The 24,597-nt window shown below is 30.1% G+C and overlaps 1 protein-coding gene and 2 long non-coding RNA genes across 5 annotated transcripts; 1 reads left to right on the forward strand and 2 right to left on the reverse strand.

Annotated features, from left to right (window-relative positions):
- Nucleotides 1–5,073: 5,073 nt before the first annotated feature.
- On the reverse strand, nucleotides 5,074–9,777 carry LOC107364747 (uncharacterized). Its single transcript, XR_016199999.1, has 5 exons — nucleotides 7,370–9,777; nucleotides 6,949–7,090; nucleotides 6,456–6,631; nucleotides 5,728–5,864; nucleotides 5,074–5,534 (listed from the first exon to the last, which is right to left on the reverse strand). It is a non-coding gene; the product is annotated as an uncharacterized LOC107364747 (long non-coding RNA).
- Nucleotides 9,778–10,586: 809 nt separating this feature from the next.
- On the forward strand, nucleotides 10,587–11,925 carry LOC107364749 (uncharacterized). The gene is made up of 3 exons (XR_001569233.3): nucleotides 10,587–10,872; nucleotides 10,980–11,102; nucleotides 11,191–11,925. It is a non-coding gene; the product is annotated as an uncharacterized LOC107364749 (long non-coding RNA).
- A 3,801-nt stretch (nucleotides 11,926–15,726) lies between these two features.
- Nucleotides 15,727–24,442, reverse strand: LOC107364712 (uncharacterized). 3 transcript variants are annotated; one of them, XM_025161370.2, is made up of 8 exons: nucleotides 24,118–24,442; nucleotides 23,799–24,042; nucleotides 22,811–22,928; nucleotides 21,689–21,806; nucleotides 19,384–19,501; nucleotides 18,149–18,590; nucleotides 17,919–18,051; nucleotides 15,727–17,847 (listed from the first exon to the last, which is right to left on the reverse strand). In XM_025161370.2, exons 6-8 carry the CDS (start codon nucleotides 18,299–18,301, stop codon nucleotides 15,785–15,787), a joined length of 2,349 nt encoding a protein of 782 aa, XP_025017138.2. In that variant the 5' UTR covers nucleotides 18,302–18,590; nucleotides 19,384–19,501; nucleotides 21,689–21,806; nucleotides 22,811–22,928; nucleotides 23,799–24,042; nucleotides 24,118–24,442; the 3' UTR covers nucleotides 15,727–15,784. The 3 variants fall into 3 exon arrangements, with proteins under 3 accessions (XP_025017138.2, XP_089125602.1, XP_089125603.1); XM_089269476.1 differs by having other exon boundaries at nucleotides 18,149–18,914; XM_089269477.1 differs by lacking the exons at nucleotides 22,811–22,928; nucleotides 23,799–24,042; nucleotides 24,118–24,442 and adding an exon at nucleotides 22,271–22,756.
- Nucleotides 24,443–24,597: the final 155 nt, after the last annotated feature.

Consider the following 24,597-nt stretch of genomic DNA (forward strand, 5'->3'; position numbering starts at 1 on the left):
TTGGCCCAATTGAGCTATATAAGACTTTGATTATTACTTACCAATTAAATGAAATTTCAGAAGAAAATCAAAAGAAGCTCCAAGAAAACAATAAAACTTATTGACTGACTTGTGATGAACCATACGATTATGTTTCCTTTTGAAGCAACCAGTCTTGATACAATGTTGTTACCAGAATCAAATCAACTTTGGTAATCAATGTTATCTTTTAATCGTTACAATTTTCCATCTCAAATCAAGTTGAAATTGCTATAATAATGTAAAATAAACCAATGATAACCTTTAAGCTTGAGCCAAACCTAAAGTCAGACTAAATTGGACTCAACCAGATCTGATATCAATATTTGATCAGCAGTTTGGAAGCGCCAAAATTGAAAACTTGTTTAAAAATGTTGTAAAATGTATTAACCTTTAATTTTATTTTATTGAATCAATTTTTAACACATTAACAAATTACTGTGAATGTATTAAGTGTTTACCTCAAGCAATATCATTATTACAATTATAAATCTTGGATGATTAACAAAACATTATTGATCTTTCATTGCGATAGCGAGTAAAATGATGTTACCTTTTTGATGAACACATTTTTCAATGGATTCATTTGGTTTGTTCAAAGGTTCACTGATTATTGCCTTTAATTGTAACATTAAATTATATTGAAGATGATACAATTATCATGTTTTATAATGCCTTTTTCAATCACGTAAATCATCTTGAAGAAGATCAAGAAACCAAATTGATCTAAATGTAATGGCTTTTGATTGAACAACAATAATAACAAATGATTTATATTTTTTTTCAGGGGAAACTTTTTGTTATTTTTTCCGTTTCATCTTCTTTGATTGTTTTCATCCAATTTAACAGCATCTATTTATATTAATCTGGTAATTCTGATCACGTTGCTCTATGAATATGAAAATAGATTGGTTTCATGAAGCTGTTATTCAACAAAAGTATCAAGATTAAAGAGATGAAAACAGTTTTAACTTTCAATGGACCATCAATACAAATAATGAAAACCTCGTGAAATGAATCTTGAATTTATCTAGATTTAATGATTCACCAAATGATCAAAATTGATAATAGCTTCAAAGGAAAACTGATTAATCAATAAAAACAGTCAACTGTTATGGTTAGCAAAAAGGATTCTCAGTTTTACCCAAACATGGAGACAAAAATGCTTCAAAAACTGGTAAAAGTAAAAGTTGATTTTTTGGTTTTTTATCATTCTTTTTGTAACATTTACCAGATTGTCTGAATTAATCTCATGTTGGTGGTATAATTGAACCAACTTGGTACATCAGAGTTGGTGAAAAATTGAAATGAAAATGTAAATTTTCCATTTACATTGAGATGATTTTTGATCATCTTTTTGTGACATTTTGTATTGTAATCGCAATGAAAATCATTTGCCTGTTTTTATTTATAACTTGTCCAACTGTTGGTTTATTCAGAAGATTGATCAAGACTTGAACATGGTTAAACTGGTTTACAAAGGTTGACAATTACAATAGACAATTATCTATCAAATCATTTTGTCAAATGTTTCAATGGTGAGTGACACTTAAAGGTTGTTGCCAGTTTTGATCATTAGATGATATAAGGTCTACTAATTTGGTTAAATTGATCAATTTTGTTGTCCATTAAAAGATTTAACCAGCTTTCAGTTTTTGGTTTACATCTGAAATGGTGTTTGTGTTTATCAATAGCAAACACTAAACATATCAAACTGAATCATTTATCATGTTAGCCTTATTTTTTTGGTGAACAAAATCTTGGCCAATCTTGAAAACTGCATTTAATCACAAGAGTATCACTTTTAAAGGCAATTAATTTCTCACCACTAAACCACTGTGAATTGTATCCAAGATTTTTAATTTACTCTGATTTTTTTTCCTTCCAATTGATTTGGTCTGTTCATGTTACAAGATTGAAAAACGTTAAACCAAAGGTTGCTTGGAAAGGTTGGCAAATGATGATTGCTTGATGAATGTTTAAATCAGCAGCCATCAAATTAAATCCAATTTCATTAAACATCTAAGCCATGTTGAAGGTAAGAACCAGAGTTGATAAAACCTTATTAAACCAATTTAGGTATACTTATTCAAACTAGCAACCAATATGAAAATGTATACTTTCATAGCTTATTGGCAAGTTTATCAGGGTTTACCATGTATTTTGCTTAACTTATCTGCATCTTGAATCTTCCAAGTGTTTTCTGGTTGAAGATAGACTCTTGATTGTGAATTGAGATACAGTCAACTTTAAACTGTAATCAACCATAAAGCAAGGGCCTACTCAATACAAGGGCCAACCTGTAATGATTAAGATCGGCAGGATAAGAAATGAGAAGCCAATCAAGCAAATAATTATAAACCATAATTATAATTGTCCATTTTAATTGAAAAACAAATGATGTCTATTGAAGAGTTGATTGTTTCTTTACTTGTTACCAGCTTTACCAGTCTGCTGATTGTGATGTTTTGCTGGATTGGGAATTAAGTTGATGCATAAAGCCAGTCAATCTTGAATTTGTAACTGAATATGACTAGCAACCATAATAATAATCATCATAATGTGAATCAAAATATCAAGTAACCGTCAAAAATTGTAGGTTATTTTAGGTTAACAAAATTGTTCATTACAAAAGGTATGTAAACCTGATTACTGTTTCTTGACTTTCAAGAGTGTGTTTCTGAGTGAATGATGAAGAAAGAGAGAAAGAAAGACTGAAAAGATCCTGTTTCCAATAGTAATTCAGAGATCTGTTTGGAAATGATGATGATATGTAAGATTCTTGAAGCTACTGATTTTGAAAAGTGAAAAGCTGTCAAAGTGATTTTTGGCTTTTTTTCTGTGTATTCCTCCTGATATAATCTGATTGAGAGTAAAACCGGCTTCAAGTCACATCTCTCAAGACATCATCTCATCAGTTTGTTCATCTTTGCCATGTTGCCATTTCTGCCTTCTGCTTTCTCCTTTCCCTGTTCATCAATTGATCACCATGAATCCTGAAAAAAAAACACATAACCAGAATTTATGTAAGAAATAATGTAATAACAATTTGGCAACATATTCAGAGAGTGACAGAGAGAGAGAGAGGAATACTTATCCTGGTCAAGAAATGCTGCAAATGAAGGAAATATATGAGTCAAGTTGAAGCAAAACATTTACTTGTTTTAGTCACTTTACTCACCAATTTGTTAAACAATTTCCAATCTTGAATATCTTCCTGAATTATCACCAATCAATGTTTTAATGTATTCCTTTATCATCATGGTAACAATAATTTATGATTACAATTTGACTTCACATTTCACCTTAGGAGGTTAACGCTTTACTTAACATACACCTGAATATAATTTGTTTATGCTTTTAGCCCTTCAATCAATTGAACACTCATAATCTCAATACCTTCATAATATGAAGTTCATATCAATCTTAAATTGGCAAATCTATTGTCTTCACCTTTGAGTACAGAAATCAATGTTTACATCGGTTTTAAGAGCCAGGAGTTAACTGTCAATCGATAGAAGACGTAAGAAACAAAAGTCCTCATGAATCCATTTTTCCCAGAGTGAAATTGAGATCAGAGAATGGGATTTAAAGTGTGAAAATATAATTGTTTGGAGTAACTTGACGTTTAGATTGTCTGTTGAACCTTCTGACGCCAAAGGTTTGACATTTTTGTGGCCTTTTCTTGGTCACATTTCATGGACATTTCTTGTACATCGAGTGTGTTCAATCGATTGGTAATGAAATTGCTCTGGCATAAAGGCAGTCAGACACTGCTCTTTGTAAGTGTAATTAGGTGATGATATTCAAGTCATTCAGCTTTGCTCATGTAGCTCAATGTTTTACATTTGAAGTGACAGTAATAGCTGATTTGATTGTTTATTATCGTGTTTTTTGAGGTCAACTGTGATTACAATTGTTGGAGTTATTTTTAGGCATAATTATTTTAAACATTATTGGCATTGTATGTTTAGGACAACCAATGACGATCTTACTTAGCATTTTAACCCTCTACTGGATTCAAGTGAAACGAGGCCAGCTGATGAATGTGTAAATGGGTCGAAGCCATTATGTCTAGCTATTTGTTTTTTTGTTGTTTATTTAAATTAATCAGTTTCTTTTTCTTGATTTAATTATTCCTTTTATTTGTATTAATTTATTGTGATAATCAGTATTGATCAACGGGGAGTCGAGATCATCTTTAACCCTTAACCGGCCATCACTTCTTCCCCTTTTTATAAATGTATTGCTTGGTGGTTGCTGTGATCGGTTCATCGTTTGGATTATTGGTTATAATTAACCACTTTATTAGTTAAATCAAGTTTAAGGACAACTATTGATTAATCAAAGTAATCATCATTTCCATCATCATTTAGATTCAACTATTTACCTAATTACCTGAAGTAGAGATAGAGAGAGTGTATTTGTGTAGAGACTAACCTTAATGATCCAAGCCGCAAGCTATGAGATATCTTGGCTTGTTGTGTGTTGTGCTTCTTCATTTGCCACTTCATATTAACCATCATATAATTATGATTATTTCATTATTTTGTTCAATCGTGACTTATTTAAATTATTGGTTATAATTGGTTAATCATTTAAAGTCAAAATTACTCAAAATGGCATCACTTAAAGTTAACTCTTATCAATTCCCAATGTGTATATTAATTCATAAATTTTGGTCGCTTTTCAATATACATATGATTATGGTGAACCTAAAAATATAAGTTTGCTATTAAATTTCTTGTGCATTTTTTTGGTTACATTTTAGGTTCGTTTTCCTGGTCTTCCTTGGCATACTCAGCTTTTTGACTATTTACTGCCTTTGATCGTTAATCATGACAATCATCTTGATAAATGTGAATTGAAATTATCATCATTATTATTATATAAGATGACAGGTTGCAAAATATGATGAATAATGTTTGAAAAAGAGCTGAGTAAATTATTAGGTGGTGAAATTAACAATTTTTCACCCAAAAAAAAGAGTATTCCCTTCAGTATAAAATATTAAACTGATCGCCAAATAAACAATCAAATCAGACACAGTTGGCATAATTTATATAAGTTCAGTTTTTCATTTTTCCCTGATTAAAGTTTAATTTCGAGTTTACTTGCTATTTTAACGGTTTGAGATGAACTAATACAATAATGTGAAAGAAAAATGATAAAAATTCAGTGAATTAATCATTTTATAATTTTGACTTATTCTGAAAATAGCAACACTTATATGCATTAATTAGTAAACTTTGCAAGATAAGTTAATCATTGTCAAAGTCAATTGAATGTGCAAACCAAGTAAATGAAGTCTCCAGGAAAAATTAACGGCAAAAGTTGGTTGTCTTGAAGTTGAATGAACAGTTACCATTAAACAATCCTGCCAGTGATTTGTGATCCTCGTCCAGACTCATCAGTTCTGATCAATTTAATTGACCTTTGCATTTGTTTCAAACAGCTAACTCCTTGGTCCAAGTCACCAACATCTTTTAATTGTTTAGTTTGATTGAAATTTAAACCTGTAATTGATAATAAAAATATTAATTTAATTTTACTGGTGGGTTACCCACAACAAGATGAGTAACTGGATAAAATGATGACAGCCATTTTTGTTGCACTGTAAGATGATTTATTTTGAATCTTTTTTTTCAATATTGAATTGGACAGTCAAAAAGTGGGCGATGATGAGCATCAAAGGTAAAAAGGACTAACCTTTAGGCTATTTTGATAATTGTCAGGCAAATCTTGAAGTGAAGTAAAATATAATTTGTAAGAAATGAAAAGACAACATACAAAAATGTGATCCGTTCCTGAATCCGTTGAAATTCAATGGCGCAATTTGTTTTAGTCTGGCAACAAAAAGAAAAATTTTGATTACATTTCAAGTTAATATTGCTTGATATTATTATTTCAAATAAAACTTGACATTAAATGTGTTGAGAAAAAACAGTTTCAAGAAAGTTTCTTTCTCGGAATAATATCAATAAATAAATAAATATTGGAGCAAAACCATGGAGAATCAATGAGTTACCTTTGATTTTTTTACATTCATCACAACACACTTAACTTTGAGTTGCAATTTTTTTCTCTATCTCATTGAAATTCAAGTTTAAATCGATCAACAGCAAATAAACTTGTTGTTATTCAATAAGATAACAATTGACTAACTACTAGGTAAATTTGAAAACAGTAGTAACAATAATGAATGTAATCATTTTATAGCATGGTTACATTTTGATTGTTAGACCGCAATCAATAGGAAAGGTAAGGTCTTCCTTATTGTTACCGAATCTCATTTGTCAATGTAAAATAAACAATTTTCTTGTTTGTATAGTTTCAAGGTGTATGATGATGATGATGAAGAAAAGGTAAAGAGATTTACAGATACAATTGATTGATCCTAATCATTCTGAAATAATGATAAAAGGATAATAAATTACTTCCTGTTATGATGATTATACCATTTATAACTAAAACCAACACAAAAATTCAAGTTTATCTTTGCATATATCAACCGAGATTTGTTGATGTTTGTTGTTGTTGAATGTGAAAAGTAGATTCTTTAAGGAGTAAATCAGCCAAATTGATGTGAAAAATGATAATGATGATGATGGGGCTAAGAGAAATTTCAATAGAGAAGAAATAAAGATTATTGAAATTGAATAAAAACTTGTCTCTTGTATTGAGGTTTGTTGACTTCAAACAAGGCTTTTTTTGGGTTCCATTGTTATTATTATCTGTTTAGATGACCCAGGGTCAATGAGGGTCAAAACATTGGCAGAGAAATCTTTGAAGCTACTGATTTAACCTATTTAATTGTGTTAAAGGACGAGGGACGGAGGAGAAAAAAAATAAGATAAGAAAAAATGTTGTAAACTGAAAATGTGAAAGAAAAAGCTTTGAGAAAAATTCATTGCATTTTACCTGAGTTACCTCTTGTTGGCCTCGAAATATGTGTTTATTCCTTTTCCTTTTTGTCTTCCTCTGTTTAGTTTGATACACAAAGAGCCAAGGAGAATCCATTTTCTTGTAAATTTTTATTACAACTTTCTCCGAGACACATATAATTGAAAATCTGGGTTGAAGAAAAGAAGAGAAAAGAGAAACAAGGTTAAAAAATGATGTAACAAAACAGGTAAAGGTAAAAAATCTAGTCAAAGGGAAACCATTTTTGTAATTTTGCTCCGAGACTGTTTATTGAACGGCTGTTGTGGGTTGTTGCATTTTATTGTTTACATGGAAGTCTTTAACATTCAAGTCTTAAAAGCTGCATTAGATTCACAATTAAAATAAATTGTGATCTTTTCTGGTTGCTTTTTGAAAGTTAAAAATCTATTAATGTACAATTACTTACATTTAGAGTTAAAGATTGCCATGAGGCATTATAAACCAAGGCACAAAAAACATTGTAAACACAAAAAAAATGATAGTGACGAGAAAAGGCTGAATCCATTTTGGATAGACTGATGTTTAGTGATTGATTGGGTAATAATAACAGTAATAATTGAAATAATATTTACTAAACTGTCAAAATTAATTAACAACCAAAATAAGTGTTAATTGTTCAGAAGCGATGAGAAAGGCTTAAAACAAAAGACATACTTTAACCACATGACTATGGTTTTGGCGGTTTGATTAAAAAAAGCGGTTTCTTCAAATTTGGATTTGATTGCTATTCAATTGAGCTTCTAACCAAATTCAGTCCAAGATTAACAAGATTTCAATCAAAAGTCAACATTCTGATAAAATTTAATCTATTTTTGTAGTCAACTTTCACAATTGGCGTTGGAGATCCCAAGATGGAAAGGGAATAAGAGTGAAAATGAAAAATAAAATTTCAATTTCAAAATGATTGAAGTTTTAGGAAGACATTTTAAGCCTTTCCTTTCATAATCTTTTTCGTTTGTTATCAGCTTAAAGTTATGATTCATTTTGTTTTATCAAAATGAATCAAACATGTATCCAGATAAAAAGGTTCACTAGGAATCATTTTTTATGTGAATTTTACCTTTTGAGGTTAACTTGAATGAGAAAAAGGTTTTGATGTATAAGAAGAAAACAAACAAGATTGATGAAACTGGGCTGCATTAGTTTGAAAAATATGAATCTGATATTGAAAGTTTACTTTATCAGAGTTAATAAAAAAAAGTAAAAAAATATTTCTCCTTTTCATTGAAAGTTAACCCAAGCTAAAGTTAATAAACTATCAAAAGGTACCATGAAGTGAATTGAATCACCATGAAATAATATGTAGCAAATGTTAATGATAATGGCAATAATAATTTGATTTCATTTTCATTATCAAATGAATCCATTTGAACCCTAAGAATGTTCATAAAATAATAATCATATTAATGATGATAGCCTAAACTCATGAGATTTCATCAACATTCATTAGATACATTACGAAAAATATATATATAATGATTATGATAAGAATAGATCAAGTCTCTTCTTTCTTACAATTATAATATATATATTGATTATTAATAGGTTACTATCTCCTTAAGCTTTTGCTCATTAATTTATCTCATCATCAGATTTCTCCTCAATTGACTCTAGACTCATTTCATCAAAACCTCCAGGCTAAATGCTATCGATGATAATAATAATGATTGATTATGATTAAGGTTACGATAAGCCATTCGACCAGTGTAACTTATGAGCATCCATGTAATTGAAAAGGTAAACATGTCCATGTAAAATTCAATTTTCCCCAATTGACCCGTTCACTGAATTTACGTTTCATTGGATAACCTTCAACAGCAATCCATGATTGAACCATTTCGTCCATTTTATGGTCATAAGGTACTTTTTTCAATCTTTTGTCAACCAACTGTCTTTATTGGTTTCCTCAATCTTCTGGTTTTCAACTTAATCCTTCTGGTTATAAACGTTTCTTCAATTCAAAATTTCCAGCCATTTTTTTCTGGTAACAAGTTGGATTTACATTCCCCATAACGACTTGTCCAGTGTATTCAAGTTAACCATATGCTTGACCCCTGTAATATGAAGAGAAAGCAAAAAAATATAAATAACTGGTGAACACCTTTTCTTTCAACTGTAAAACCTATTCTTATCAGGTAAAAACATATGCTTTAACAGCAAGTTATTTGCCTTAAGGCAATCGCTTTTTTCTCAGACTCAACGTTTTTTTTGGTCAAGTTTGTTTATTTTTTGTTTTTAGGCCTTTTTTACATGCATTTATTTCATTGTTCATCATTTTATTATGATGCTTATTTTTATTGTTATCATCATTATGATTGTGTATTTGGATGGCAAGTTTGGGTTAACTTTAGTTTCTGCCATTGTATTGAACAGAACCAGAAATCTAAGTTATGTATTATTTTTACTTTCATTCAAGAGATTGGTTTAATTTCAATTGCAGTTATATACCGTTTCTGTTGTTCATCTGATAATAGTTAGTAAATATAATGAATAGTGATAATAATCATAATGATAATAATCAGTCAACCAGAATAGACATCAATCAACTTGATTGTTTACTTATTCATCAACATATCTTTTTGTTTTAATGTATTAGTACACAAAATACAATTGCTTTTGTATTGTTATGTCTGTATGTTTGTATGTTTATTTGTTTGTGTTTAAGTAACAAACAAAAAGATGATGAAAAAAAAATTTTAACGATTGACAATAAAATAGATACATGAAAATTAATTAATCATTTCAATGACTCTGTTAATTCATTGGTGTAATGTGACTACAGTTAACCTAAAAATTGTCTCGAAAAGCAATACAAGTGCAAGTGAAAACATCTTTATCCAATTGATTAATTGAATTTAGATGATAAATTATATCAATAGTATTTATTGTACAATTCATTATTCATGTAATTATACCTGAAAAATAAATTTCCACCAACTGAACAGTTGAATTAATTGCAGACTAGCCAGACATTGCAATCGAATCCAAGGATAAAATTCAGGTAAATCACATGTGAGTATCAACTGTCAGTGTAATGGATTGTATTGTTAAGACAATTGAAATTGTATGAAATTAGGGGGAAAATAAAAGTTGAAGATAAAATAAAATCACTTACCTTTCAGGGTAGACTATTTTAGATTACCTTTATAAACATGATCCTTTAACGCCCCATTAAAGCACGTCTATCAAGTTAAATAATCTTCTCATTTCATCATCTTCTTCCTCTTATTATATCTTCTTAATTCAATTTCATCCATTCGGATGACAGTTCACACTTGTTAGTCTTATTTATCAATAACAATGAAGGAAACAAGCCAAAGATGATATCACAATGTTTCATGTTGATGTTGTTGGCATCCATTTGGTTCCAAATTTTGGCATCGTCTGCTTCAATTATTTCCACTTCTTGAACGGTGAACATTAATTGTGTAGTTAATCATTCATATGGCAAATGTAAATCTTACAAAATTAGATAAACATAATTGAAATAAAAGGATTTATATTTGTCGCAAATCCAAAACAACAAGAAAAGCTTAAAAATTGAAACAAAAGACCGGCTAACTGGATTAAGGCGCTTAAAGCCGTTAACTGGCTAATCAGCTGGTTATACTTAAAGCCTTTTCTTTTAGCTTGACATTGAAAATTAAATTGAAACTTACATTTTAAATTAATGATTAATTATAAACCATGATAATTATCACTTTTGATTTTAAACAAAATGTTGATTAAAACTTCATTAACTCTTGAAGATTTTTACATATTGATTAAGTTTTTGCTAATTTGAGGTTTATTAAGAGTTGAATATGTTTTGTTTTTTTGTTACATTGCTTCTAGTGTTTTCAAGTGACCATTAATAAGATGTTGGATCCAAGATTTGTATCTAATTGACAAACTTTTTGATCAAATATGGTGAGTAATTGATTTTTATCATGATAATAGTTTATTGTAATAATTAATAACATGTTATGTCACTTTTAATAATAATAAATAATAACTAATCAGTGTTAATCTTTCAGCTTCTCAAAGGTTACCCTTGTGTGTGTGTGTTGATCAATTATCAATTTCAAATGATGATTTTGTTCCCAGCTAAAGATGAGAAGCAAAAAAAAGCAAATGATGAAAATTTAAGCTTAGTTAAGGTAAGTTATCTTGAACATCTTAAGAAGTTTCTAAAATTTCTTATTTTTTCTTCTTCTTCTTGTTTAACACATCACCTGGAAAACGAAGGAAAACAAACGTTCGCCTAAGGCCATTATAAAGGTTACTGACGATGATGATAATGGTGATGATGATGGACTTAAAAGTTAATAAGCAGGGAGGAGGAATGAAAAGCCACGTCTAAAGCTTACTAGAAATGATCAGCGAGATGAAAGTAAATTTTCACTTGAAGACCATTTACTGGACAACTCCAGGTAACCTAAATTTGAACAACCACATGGACAATGGAGTCAATCATTTCACTTAAACCATGGAGTGATAACAATGGCTTTAACGGCGTAAAACCTCATGTTGGTTATTGTTTCCATCCTGAGGTGGTTAACTGTTTGGCTGTACCTAATACTTGGGTAAACTCAATTTGTCATCTCAAATCTAATTGTTACCTGTTCATGATGTCTAAATGTGATTCAACGTTTACCTAAAATAATTCCAATTCCTTCTGGCTTTTTCACAATATCTCCCGGTTTTCAGGTTAATAGAGTCTTGCAAATTGTTGATATTTACAATAATCATTATTTATGATAATTTAATGTAAATTTAATCTCAAATGGTTTGATAATTTTTATTTGATTGTAAATAATGGACTCTATCTACTGTATATTTTACAGATAATACAAAAGTCATTTGTACAGTTGAAGCCAAATTTTTCCATTCAACTTGATTGATGCTATTTCAAGTTAGCTACTGTAAACCCAAATTTTACCTCTTTATTTTAATAAAACCCTTCTAATTGTTTCTTGATTACCTTAAATGTATTATATTAATAGTCAACTTGGAAACATTATTTGAAAAATTATCATCAATCTATTACTTTGTACATCAACACATATCACAGTGTATTACATTACCATAACAATTTATTTACATTATTGATAACGTTTAATTGTTTCTCACGTTGTTCATTTTTTAACTGATTAAATTTAACCTGATTATTTTAACCTATTAATGAGTTGGAGTATGTTGGTCAGACAATCAAAGGAAATGTGTTTAAAATGATTAAAATGGTGAAAATGGTAAGCTTTCACTTTATTTCCATCTGGTTCAATCTGTTTTTTTAATGGAAGTTAATCCTTTCTTTGCTGAATTTCAGCTTCCATCTTATTCTTAAGTTGTCAAATTTAAGTCAATATTCAATCTTCAACAATAGTGATCAATAATCGCAAAGGTTAACCAGGTTAAACCATCAATTATATGGTCCAAATGGTTTAAACACAAATTAAGATTGACACCTCTTGATCATTTTGAACACTTACACTCACCTTTTTGTGTTGCTTTGTTGTCAAATGGCCAATTGGTTGGAAATAGTATTTACAGTTCAAATAGAGATGAAATAAATTAAATTGTGTGTGAATCAACATTCAAAACTGAAATTATGTCAAAACTGATAAATTGATTACATGATAAAAAGGTTGTACGGATAAAACTGTAGCTAATTTCAATGTAGTGTATATTTATCTCATTGAGTAGTTTCAATTATTAACAGCTGATCAATTAGTTGGAGCAAAGCTTTGAAACAAAAACAAAACTACTCGACTCTTTTTAATTTGCTCAGCCGAGCAGTAAATTGATGAACAAGATTCTGATGATGAGACAAAATTGTGATCATGATGAATTATGATAAAGATTAACCAGGTAATCTTTATCAATGAATCTGGTGAAAAAAAAGAAGAGAAATGAAGAGGTGGAGGAAATTATTCATTCAATGTATTTGACTGATGGCAATAATTTTCAAGTCTAATTCAGGGAAACAAATGTTGTTACATTGAAAGTACCAAATTGATTTAATATTGAATAAAATAGAAAAATATTCAACTTGAGAATCGTCTCAATTAATGGGTAAAAGTTGATTACCAATCAAGCTCCACTGAATCAAAATAAAATGCAACAAAACAGAGAGGTAAACACTTGAAGCCATTTGGGAAAACACCAACGTTCACTTTAATTTATTAATCAATGAATCTCCATTTTGATCATCTTTACACAATACAATTGGGACTGTAAAATTAACCTAATCAGAGTTAGCAATTTGAGAAACAAAGGGTAAAAGTCGAGAGATGAAGACAACAAAAACCAAAAACAATACAAAGGTAAGGGAAGATCTTTAAATTACATCTTGTCTTTTATTTGAAGAAACAATTTATTTCTCAAATATAAATCTCAAATTGTTTTCCTATCAACATTTTTAGCTGTAAATGTCAACCTTTAACATTATTATGGTTAGAGGTGAATAATGATGTTGATAAAGATCAACCTGAACCAGGTTAACTCTTTTGAATGATTGTGTCTTGTACATAATAACTACAAAATGGTAATATTATGTAAAAAAAGAGTTAAATGTCAACCAAAAATACAAGTAAAGGTTTCTTGTGACTCTTGCAGATGATCAAGTTAACCATGTTTAACGAAAAAATGTATTGACAAAATTGTACCATTAACTATTGATAAAAATCATTTTATCCAAGTAATAATATTATAAACATCAACACCATACAATAATTATAGAGGTAAATGGTAATAATAATCATCACTTGTGAAGGTATGTTGTCCAGTCTGGTTCCAAAGGGGTTTCTAATATGAGGAAAGGTTTTCATGTTAATGTTGTCCAATTTGATTTCTATATCACCATCCAACATTCAATTTCAACACCATTGCCATGAATCTCAAGAGCTTCCAAGTTAATATATAAGTAATGCCGTCCATTTATATTTACACTAATAATAAAAAAAAGTTTGTGATAATATAATGATGACAAATGTAAACATTGACAATGAAAGTAGATAAATGGCTGCAAATACCTTTTATTATTTTCATCATTTCCACCTCAATGATAAGTCAAATTCTTGAGATAAATTCAGATCAAATTTTCCCTTTCCTTCCAAAATTAGGTTTGTTTTGCCTTCCTTTAGCCATTCGTTTTGGTCTTTACCAAACCTTCACAATCTCATCTGTTGAAGTTTTCTTGTGGTTTTGTCAGGGTTGAGAAGCTGTTTTGATGACAGGGAATCTGAAAGTAATCATTGAATATCAGCAATCATGATGAGTTGAATGATTGTTAGAAAATAGTCAAATTAAGAGAGTTGAACCTGATGGTCGTACAATTACAATAGTGTTACAAATTTGTTGCCCTCAAGTTGAGCTAATTTTGATTTCCTTGCAGAATCAAGTTAAACGATACAAACTGAATGATGAATGAGCTTCTTTGAAAGTTAACAGGAAAAAAACAGAGACCAGAAAGAAGAAGAAAAGATGGGAAAAATCAAAGATGACAAGGATGAGGAAAGGATGAGATGCAACCAAAGTGTTTAAAGATGATATCCATCAACGTGAGATACTGGTTTATCAATAATATAACAGTTTATAATGATGTTTCTGTTTTTTTCAGCCAACAGCTAATTCAAAACAGGCAAGTTGATGCAAGAAATGCAGGGTTAATCCATTTCCAAAGAGACAACCAAAAAATGTTAACAATCGGATATAAATTAAAGTCAATCTGATCCTGGATCAACAACCTTTAAATGAAAATACAAAAACAAAGGTTAAAAGATATTGATAGAGTTTGATTAAAGTAAAGATTAAAACCTAGCTCACCAAGCCTTAATATGTTCAATTGACTCTGAAATTATCTGCAATTGGATCATGAAATGATTCAGAGTGATATAACGGAATGAGGAAAGGCCAAGTTTAATCAGGTTAATATCAGTAAACCAACAGTTGATTGTTGACCGTCAAAAGCACAGAGATGATAATGAAGTGAAATCTAGAGGTGTTTCAAGTGATAGAAATGAAATTAGCGATTGGTGTTAATAATAAATTGTAAACCCGTATCAACTTGTCATTAAATAAATAGCTTGTTCCTCTAAATAAACCAACTTTGAGGAGAAGGCAATGAAGAGCAATCATTTTATCCAGTTTACATGGGTTTGCAAGTTGGCCAAGTTGTTGAATAATCATTTCTTTAATTTAATTTAAACCTCTGAATATTGAATTTTCGTAGCAAACTCGTTGAGATAATCAATTAATTTACTTTCCAAGGTTACTTATAATATTATACAATTAACCACTTTAATCAGTAAACACAGTAACAATCACAAGTTGAGGAGGCAAAGAAGGCATGAAAATTTTGATGGAAGAGCAATAAACATTCAATTGGATAAATATAATTATTTTCATTAACAAGTAACACTTAAATTTTACACGAACTGTATTGTAAGATTAATGAGGAATGGTAAACAATTTAAATAAAATATCAATAATGAAATTTTAGATTAATATCATTATTTCGATTTAAAGTTGAACATAAACTCAAAGAGGTTACCATTTTCAATAATCAATTACTGTTAATCATATGGTCATAAGCACTTAGCATAAAGTACAATGTACATGTTGTAATGCTTTTTATGCCTTTTTTATTCCTGTCATGCAGTTTAATTTATTCAATTGATTCGCAGTTGAATCAAAAAATTGAACTTTCTTGTTACAAGTGTCTAATTAAATAACCACTAATGATTTATAATCACTGTTAATGAATCACGAGAATCAAGTATATAAGGAATTGGAATAAGTTTATTACAATTAGAAATGTACGATAAAATAAATGCGGTTGTTAGAGATCCATTGTTTTAGATGCAGGTTTTGTTGTAGTTGTAACAGTGTCATTTCCACTGACAGTTGTTGATGATTCAGTGGTGGTTAGATTTTTCTGATCTAAGAGATTGGTTGTAAAAGTGCCGTTAGATGATGTCGAAGTTTCCATAGTTGTTGCATTAAAACCGGTCGGTACAACAGTCAGACTTATTGTAACAGTGTCATTTCCACTGACTGTTGCGTTTTCACTGACAGTTGTTGATGATTCAGTTGTGGTTAGATCTTTCTGATCTAAGGGATTGGGTGTAAAAGTGCCGTTAGATGATGTAGTAGTTCCCATTTTTGTTGCATTAAAACCGGTTGGTACTGCAGTCAGACTTATTGTAACAGTGTCATTTCCACTGACTGTTGCGTTTTCACTGAATGTCGTTGGTGATTCAATGGTGGTTAGATCTTTCTGATTTAAGGGATTGGTTGTAAAAGTGCCGTTAGATGATGTCGTAGTTCCCATTTTTGTTGCATTAAAACCGGTTGGTACTGCAGTCAGACTTATTGTAACAGTGTCATTTCGACTGACTGTTGCGTTTTCACTGACAGTGGTTGATGATTCAGTTGTGGTTAAATTTTTCTGGCCTAATGGATAGAATGTAACAGTGCTGTTAGATGATGTCGTAGTTTCCATAGTTGCATTAAAACCGGTCGGTACAACAGTCAGGCTTATTGTAACAGTGTCATTTCCACTGACTGTTGCGTTTTCACTGAATATCGTTGGTGATTCAGTTGTGGTTAAATTTTTCTGGTCTAATGGATAGAATGTAACAGTGCTGTTAGATGATTTCGTAGTTTCCATAGTTGCATTAAAACCGGTTGGTAAAACAGTCAGACTCTTTGTAACAGTGTCATTTCCACTGACTGTTGCGTTTTCACTGAATGTCGTTGGTGATTCAATGGTGGTTAGATCTTTCTGATCTAAGGGATTGGGTGTAAAAGTGCCGTTAGATGATGTCGTAGTTCCCATTTTTGTTGCATTAAAACCGGTTGGTACTGCAGTCAGACTTATTGTAACAGTGTCATTTCCACTGACTGTTGCGTTTTCACTGACAGTGGTTGATGATTCAGTTGTGGTTAGATCTTTCTGATCTAAGGGATTGGGTGTAAAAGTGCCGTTAGATGATGTCGTAGTTCCCATTTTTGTTGCATTAAAACCGGTTGGTACTGCAGTCAGACTTATTGTAACAGTGTCATTTCGACTGACTGTTGCGTTTTCACTGACAGTGGTTGATGATTCAGTTGTGGTTAAATTTTTCTGGTCTAATGGATAGAATGTAACAGTGCTGTTAGATGATGTCGTAGTTTCCATAGTTGCAGCAAAACCGGTTGGTAAAACAGTCAGACTCATTGTAACAGTGTCATTTCCACTGACTGTTGCGTTTTCACTGACCGTTGTTGATGATTCAGTGGTGGTTAAATTTTTCTGGTCTGTGGAATTGGTTGTAAAAGTGCCGTTAGATGATGTCGTAGTTTCCATAGTTGCATTAAAACCGGTTGGTAAAACAGTCAGACTCTTTGTAACAGTGTCATTTCGACTGACTGTTGCGTTTTCACTGAATGTCGTTGGTGATTCAATGGTGGTTAGATCTTTCTGATTTAAGGGATTGGTTGTAAAAGTGCCGTTAGATGATGTCGTAGTTTCCACAGTTTTCACTTCAATTCTGTTTGGTTTTATAACGCCTTTGGTTGATGAATTTCCGTAAGTGCTTTTAAGAGGGCTATTGGTTGTTGATGATGAATGTGAACAAGGGACTTCGACTTTGATACTCTTAACTTTCGATGAATTAAGAGCGGGCGGTTTTTCATTCTTCGTATTCATTTCCAATGTAGGCAAATTCATTTTTTTTCGATAATCCGATCTTGGCCTTGCTTTCACATGCAAAGTTACTTTGAAATCTGAAGGATTAATCTTCTCTACCAATGGTCCCATCATAATTTTATAATCTTTTAAATAAAACAACAAATTTTTAGGCGAAACGGGTTCAACCATCTTAAAACATTTATGTTCATTTTTGTTGCTACCAAAATTATCTGAAATGAATTCAAAAACGAATCAACAGTTAATATTTAAGACTTAATATGTTGAAATTTATCTAACATACCGTCAGGTGGATGAGCTGCGCGCTTAACAACTGGACCTTTGTTATCGTTGCTTCTTGAAGGTTTATCAGTAGACATTGGTGGGTCAATCGGTTGACTGATGTTTCCTTGTTCCGAGGTTCCAATTATCACAGACTAATGGTTGAACAAAATTGAAGTAGCAATGAAATGCCATGACAAAATTATAGTCATCTTTGATGAGACTGATTGTTATGATAATATCATTACTTACATTTGCTGGTTTACAATCAAATGATTGACTGAATATGGAAACCAATATTGTTATTAGAATGAATCTTGTAACTGAATTTAAATGAAAACATTTTAATGGAGTCATATTTTGCTGCCAAGCATAAACAATTGAAGTCAATAAGGTTGGTTTCATGACAAAAGTATCATTATGATTGAATTCATAGATAGACGTCGTCGCCACGCAGTTAACCTTTAATTTTAATCAAGTGGTTTGAAATAAATTGCTGTTTCAAACACCTTATAGATTATTTGCCGATTTATGCTTCTTGAGTGATAATTATCTGCAAGACAACCATTTTTACTACCATTGGACATGTAGTTCAACCATGGCTTTCAACCAAAGTTTTCCTTGAAATCCTTTTAGTTTCAGGGTCGGGTCCTAAAACACACTCAGTTTTGGTGACACTCAGGCCAAAACCTTACTTTTGCGATTAACAGAAAATTTATAGACCCATTGAGTGCGGATAAATTTTGACAGAAAAATATCAAAACGGTAAAAATATATTAGATAAGTGTGTGTGTTTCAATTTACATTACATGAGTTATCTTTACGTTAACCAAGGCAACCAAACAAACCATTTATAATTAAGTCAATTAATTTTAAACATTTACTATTTTTATATCTCTGTTATTACAGTTAAACGATTGATTGATTTGACTTAAATTATAATTGACATTTTTCTCATCTTCCGATCTTCTCATTTGCATCAAATTTTCATGCTTTTACGGTTAAACAGACCAAATAACTATACAACCAACAAATATAAATCAAACTTGATGTTAATACAAAGGAAAAAATTGTAGATTTGATCAAAATAAAGTGATGTTTGGTGAAGGAAGATGATGATGATGAGAGAAGAAGAGAAAGAGAGAAATGAATTGAATGAAAATAAGGTTTTTCCTTATGGATAAAGATTTTGCATCATCGCCAAGAAAGTCGACATTAAAGTTAGATTGGAAAAGTTGAAGATGTAAAAGCATGAGAGAGAAAAGAAAGGCTAATCATCCTTTTCTTTCCATCTTTTTTTCATCTTCCATCTCTTCCGCATCTTATTGAACATTACTTTTTTGTCAACCTCTTAACATTTGTATACTTTTTTTGCGCTGTAACAACTTTGCTTTTTTAATCTCGCTTCAAACCTCTTCAACCTCCAATTTAATCATCATTCCCTCTCCACCATATCCTCCTCATCTTCCTCCTCCTCCTCCTCTTACATTTTCCTCCAGTTTATCACCATGAAACTGTATGACTAAGGTTTCTGCAGGTTAACCATTGAGGTACAGTTGATGTTGACTTTGTTTTCCTCCTTCCTTTGCTTTCTTTGGCTTTTCCCTGTAAAAGTTGGATATTTTTTAACAGTTAATGTCTTTTTTCACTTACATGTCAATTATAATCAACATCTAGTCACAAAAAAAACTCAACAACATTAAACAAAAAAGTATCTAAATCAAATGAACATTTGCTAATCATCACACCCAATGGTTAAGGTAAAGACGAATCTGATTCATTCATTCAACTGTTAACCTGTTAACCTTATGAGAGGAAGACAAAAGGGAGAGGATGAAAGATGATGGTAAAGATGAAGATGAAGTAAAATATTGACATTGTCAAATTTTTTTTACAAACAACTTTTTCTTTACCTTCAGCTTTATAAACAATGAAATGCTGCTCAAGGATAGGAAATAAAGAAACGCTTGACTTCATCATTTCATATTTTTTCAGCTTTCTTAACAATTCTTTTTCTTCATCATCTAATTTTTTCTCTTCTTCCCTTTCTTCATTCCATTCATATCTGTAAATGAAATTTATTCCGATGATGATAACATGAGAAACTAATACAATAATAAAACGACTAAAAGGAGGTATAATACACTTTGAGTGTATAATAAGAGATGAAAAAACTGAATGAATGAAGAACAGATTTAACTTGATAAATTTTGAAAAGAGATAAAAAACTGAATAACAAAGAATCAGTTAGATGAAGATGAAGAGGAAAATATAAACTTTCATATTTATCTTCATCATCTTCATGCCTTTTACATCAATTTCATTATTTTATCCATTGTTTTCATTCCTCTCTCAACTTGCGGTCAAATATTTGCTAAATAATATATTCATCAAAATGTTGATTATGATGATAATGATTATAATTACGAGTTGAAAACAATATTGCCCTCGTTTTGCTGATTTCAAGGGGAATCGTGTTAAATCGTATTAATAATATTGATCATCATCATGATAATTGTGATGAGGTTACATGCTCGGTTGTTCAAGGCTCGTCTTCCTCTTCACTGTAACTAATATACAATTATCAATAACCATTTATTATGATTCTTATATTGTTATCATTATTAATATACTTATTATTGATAACTACACCTTAAATTGTGTGACCTGCTATTGAGCATTCAAATTGACGTACAGGAAGATTGGTGAATAGCATTGATTAAATGAGTATGAAATGTACAATATTAATAACAACAATCATAATAAAATGGTAATTATTGACATGACAATCTCTTGTCTGTTTACACACTTATGATAAAGGTTAAGTTAACAGTTGAAATATCAATAATAGTCACCATCATCATCATTAGCAGATCAACAATTAAAATAAATTGATGAATGAAAATATGCCTATTTCTGGTAAATAGTCAGTGATTTTTCATACATTTCATATTTACTTTAATCTGGTTGTTGTTGGTATTGGTTGGATAAAATCAGATTATTTATTGGCTAATTAGGATGGTAATCAGGTTAATAGTGTGAAACTAAGGTTTATATTTCTTGGGTAAAACATTATTATCATAATTATTATTATAATCGAGACCACCATTGAAGGTTTTTGAGTTAATGATCATAAGCGAATGTTATGATCAATGTTGTTTGTTTGTTTTGTATAATAACAATAATTATACTCCTAAAAAACAAAGATCTGACAAATTAAATGATCAAATTTAGGTTTTATTAATAAGTTGCAATTTTAACACAACTACTACAACTGATTAATAAATCTGATTAAGGTGGGTAAACGTTACCTTCATAAGGCAAAGATTCACCATAAATAAGGATAGAAATAAATTAACCTTAGACGTTTTTTTACTAGATGATTAATCTTAATTGAGATTGATGTGAAAAGTTTGAGAAGATGAGGAGGATGAGGTTGATGTATTTTTTTGTATCATCATGATCAAGAAGAAAAGGATGCCAAAAGAAGGATCAAACCTTCTTCTTCTCTCATGTAATATTTGGAGGAAAAATAGACAGAAGATGATGAAGATGATGATGACTGTTATTAATATTTGGACGAAGGAAAAGTAAGATTAAATTTTTGCCTCAAAGCAATTTATAAATCAAACTTTTCATTTCTTTACTTTTTTATATCAATTTTGTTTTTCCACTTTTTTTCATTTCCATCGCTTTCTTTGTGCTTTCATCCTCATGTTGTCTTCAATCATTATTGTTATCATGGGTAGTTCATAATCCTGGTGATGTTGCATTGAGATAACCCATAATCACCTTTGAAATCCAATTGATTAACTTCCGTTCCATTCATTGTTTAAAACATCATTATTCATGAGGCCATAAATTTGGATTTGAAAATTGTTCTCGTTGCCAGATTGTGTTTCTTGTTTTGCTGTAGGAAAAGGTAAAAACAAAAGATAAATGTTAAGATTATGAAAATTGTAGCAACCTGAACGAGTGAAAGTTAATTTCAAAATCAATGATTAAATTTAATTGAATTGCTGGATTATCTAATTGTTTTGTTAACTAAATCGTGATTAAGGTAATAATGAATTCCACCAACAACACCAGTTTAACCTGATGTTGTTAACTTTTAACAGTAGCAAATTCAATTTACATTACAATGTGAACAGATTAAAATTTAAATTAACTCTTTCAATTGTAAAATCACAAATTTACGATCACCTATTGTTGTTGATTATTTTTACTATTACTCTCACTAAATTACCAATTTCTGATAATGATTAGAAATTATTTCCAATCAATCAAGTTTGCTTTATGTTCGGATAAAAGTGTAGTAAAGGTTGTAATGGTAAAACTGGAAAAACAATAGCAATATGTAAAAATGTCTTTTACCTTGATTGTTATTTGATGAGTGAATAAAGTTAACCAACTGTGAATTGCTCTCACTTTAACTCAAATTGATCAAATGATTGTTGTTGATTGAATCTAACAATTTAACCAGCAACCATTTTGTTTCCCTTTGATCAATTCATTTTTCACCTTTGATACGTTAACTTGTCTAATATCTCTAACCTCATATTAGTCTACCACTTCAAACCCTAAAGTTAACTTATTAAATAATGATGATAATATTAAGGTTAACAGAGTTTTTGAATTTGATGATTGCATTAAAATTGATTAATTTTTTAAAGCTTCAACAAATCAACCTTTCCTAGATCATTACTGTTGCATTGATTTAACAAAGGTAATTTACAAACTCTTTTTGACTAACAAAAGAGTTCACAAATTTTACAATTAATTGAATGCTTTTTGGCTGATATGATTGAAACAAACTTTCACTTGTTCAGTTCATTATCTACTTTAAGTAATTAGGGCAAAGAGTAATTTTGATGGTTAATCATCCTTGGAATCGACTTGAAACGTAATCATTACCATCTTTAGTCTTGATTTTTATCATGAATTAATCAAATTTGCTTAGTCTATAGTTAATTGTATCCTCGTCTTCATCATTAGATATCCGTATGAATTGTTAATCAGTATGAATGTGAATCTGAAATGAAATGAAATATAAAAGGTAAAGGTAATTAGTAAAGTAAATGGTCAAATTAAAGATTGAAATTAAACAGTTGAAAGAGAGTGGAAAAAGAGTTTTCAATTTACCTTGAAGCAATTTGATTGAAGGCAAAATCATTAAGAGTTTGATATTAATTTAATTAGATATTATCTTTTATAACGTTGATAATGTTAATGATAATATATTTATATGTGAAAAGAAGCGAGTAAATACTTTATCATTGAGAATTCAATTTGAAGAAAAATTATGATACAGTTTTGTATTATATTTATTCAACCAAATTAACAGATAATTTAATTTTGTTTCATCGCTTTCTGTTGATGAAAACAAAAGTAAAGTTTAAATTTTAAGGTGTGATTCTGAATCATCATTAAGAGTAACCTTAGCAAAATGTGGATAAAATAAAACCTTTTTTTTCCTCATAATGATAATTTTTAATTGATATAAACAGGAAACTGTTAATCAATTTAGATTGAATTTATTATCGTCAGGAAGAAGGATCAAAGGCAAAATCAAAAGGAACATAAAAATATGTCTTTTTCAGCAACAATTTAATGACAATAATGTATAAACAGAAGAGAGTCTTCGTCATTATCATTATCATCATCGTCATCATTTATCAATTGATCAAACTCATCATTAACTGGAAAGGTAACGAGGGTTGAAAAAAATGAACTAAATCAATTACTAAATGATTTGTTAACATGTGATCAGCTAAATAAGTTGATGTTCAAGATATAAGCAAATCAATTTGTTGTAAAAATTGTAAATTCATTTGATTAGTAGAAAGCAAAAGAAAAATTGTCAATCAAAAAAAGGTGAATTAATAAAGGAAAAAGTACTCACAATAATGATACACAAAAAAATGCAGATCAAAGTAAAAATAAGGTTAATCCATTGAGAATTGATACTTTAACCATTCAATATTGACATTTAGCGTATTTTACGTAAACATTTAAAGGTTTTCCCTCCAATTGTTTGATCAACATGGTGACTGATTTATGAAGTTAACAGGTAAACTTTGGCCCACCTTAAAGGCATCGTTTTGAGTTACCAGTGGTGAGTCTATAAGCAATAAGGCAAACAGTAACTGTAAAGAAAAAATAAAAACAACAATTAGAGGTAAAAAAAAGAGTCTCTTTGATTTTCAAGTAAATTTATTTACTTTGATAAACATCCTCATAGCCATCATAATCAAAATTGTGTTGTTACTTTGTTTTGTGACACAGAAAAGTCAAAATGTAAATATTACTGTAAGTGTTTACTTTGCTCCATTTATCCTTATTATCCAACTGATTTATTACACTGTTTAGAGGTAAGTTCACTGGTCGGCCATGAATTGGCAGTCAGGGAAGTAGAGAAAGATATCGATGTAACAATTTAAACGATTAATTAGATCACTGAAAACGGTCAATTAATAAAAGATGGTCACTAAAATGGCGTTAAAGCAAAAGATAATTTCTATGCCAACCAACCCTGATTGGAGGGCTTTTAAGGGGTAAATCTTGTAATTACAAACTGTGCTTTTCTTTGTTCCAGAAAAGTGTTGAAATGTGTAATCGATTGATTTTGTTTATTAAATTTGTTGCCTTGTAACATGCATTAAATAATGATTTTGGTCACTTTAGGCTAATAACGATTAGTA

This window comes from Tetranychus urticae, chromosome 3 (genome assembly GCF_039701765.1).
Source record: "Tetranychus urticae isolate SD_2017Ah chromosome 3, NJAU_TeUrti_SD_1.0, whole genome shotgun sequence".
In the NCBI taxonomy this organism is placed as follows: domain Eukaryota; kingdom Metazoa; phylum Arthropoda; class Arachnida; order Trombidiformes; family Tetranychidae; genus Tetranychus; species Tetranychus urticae.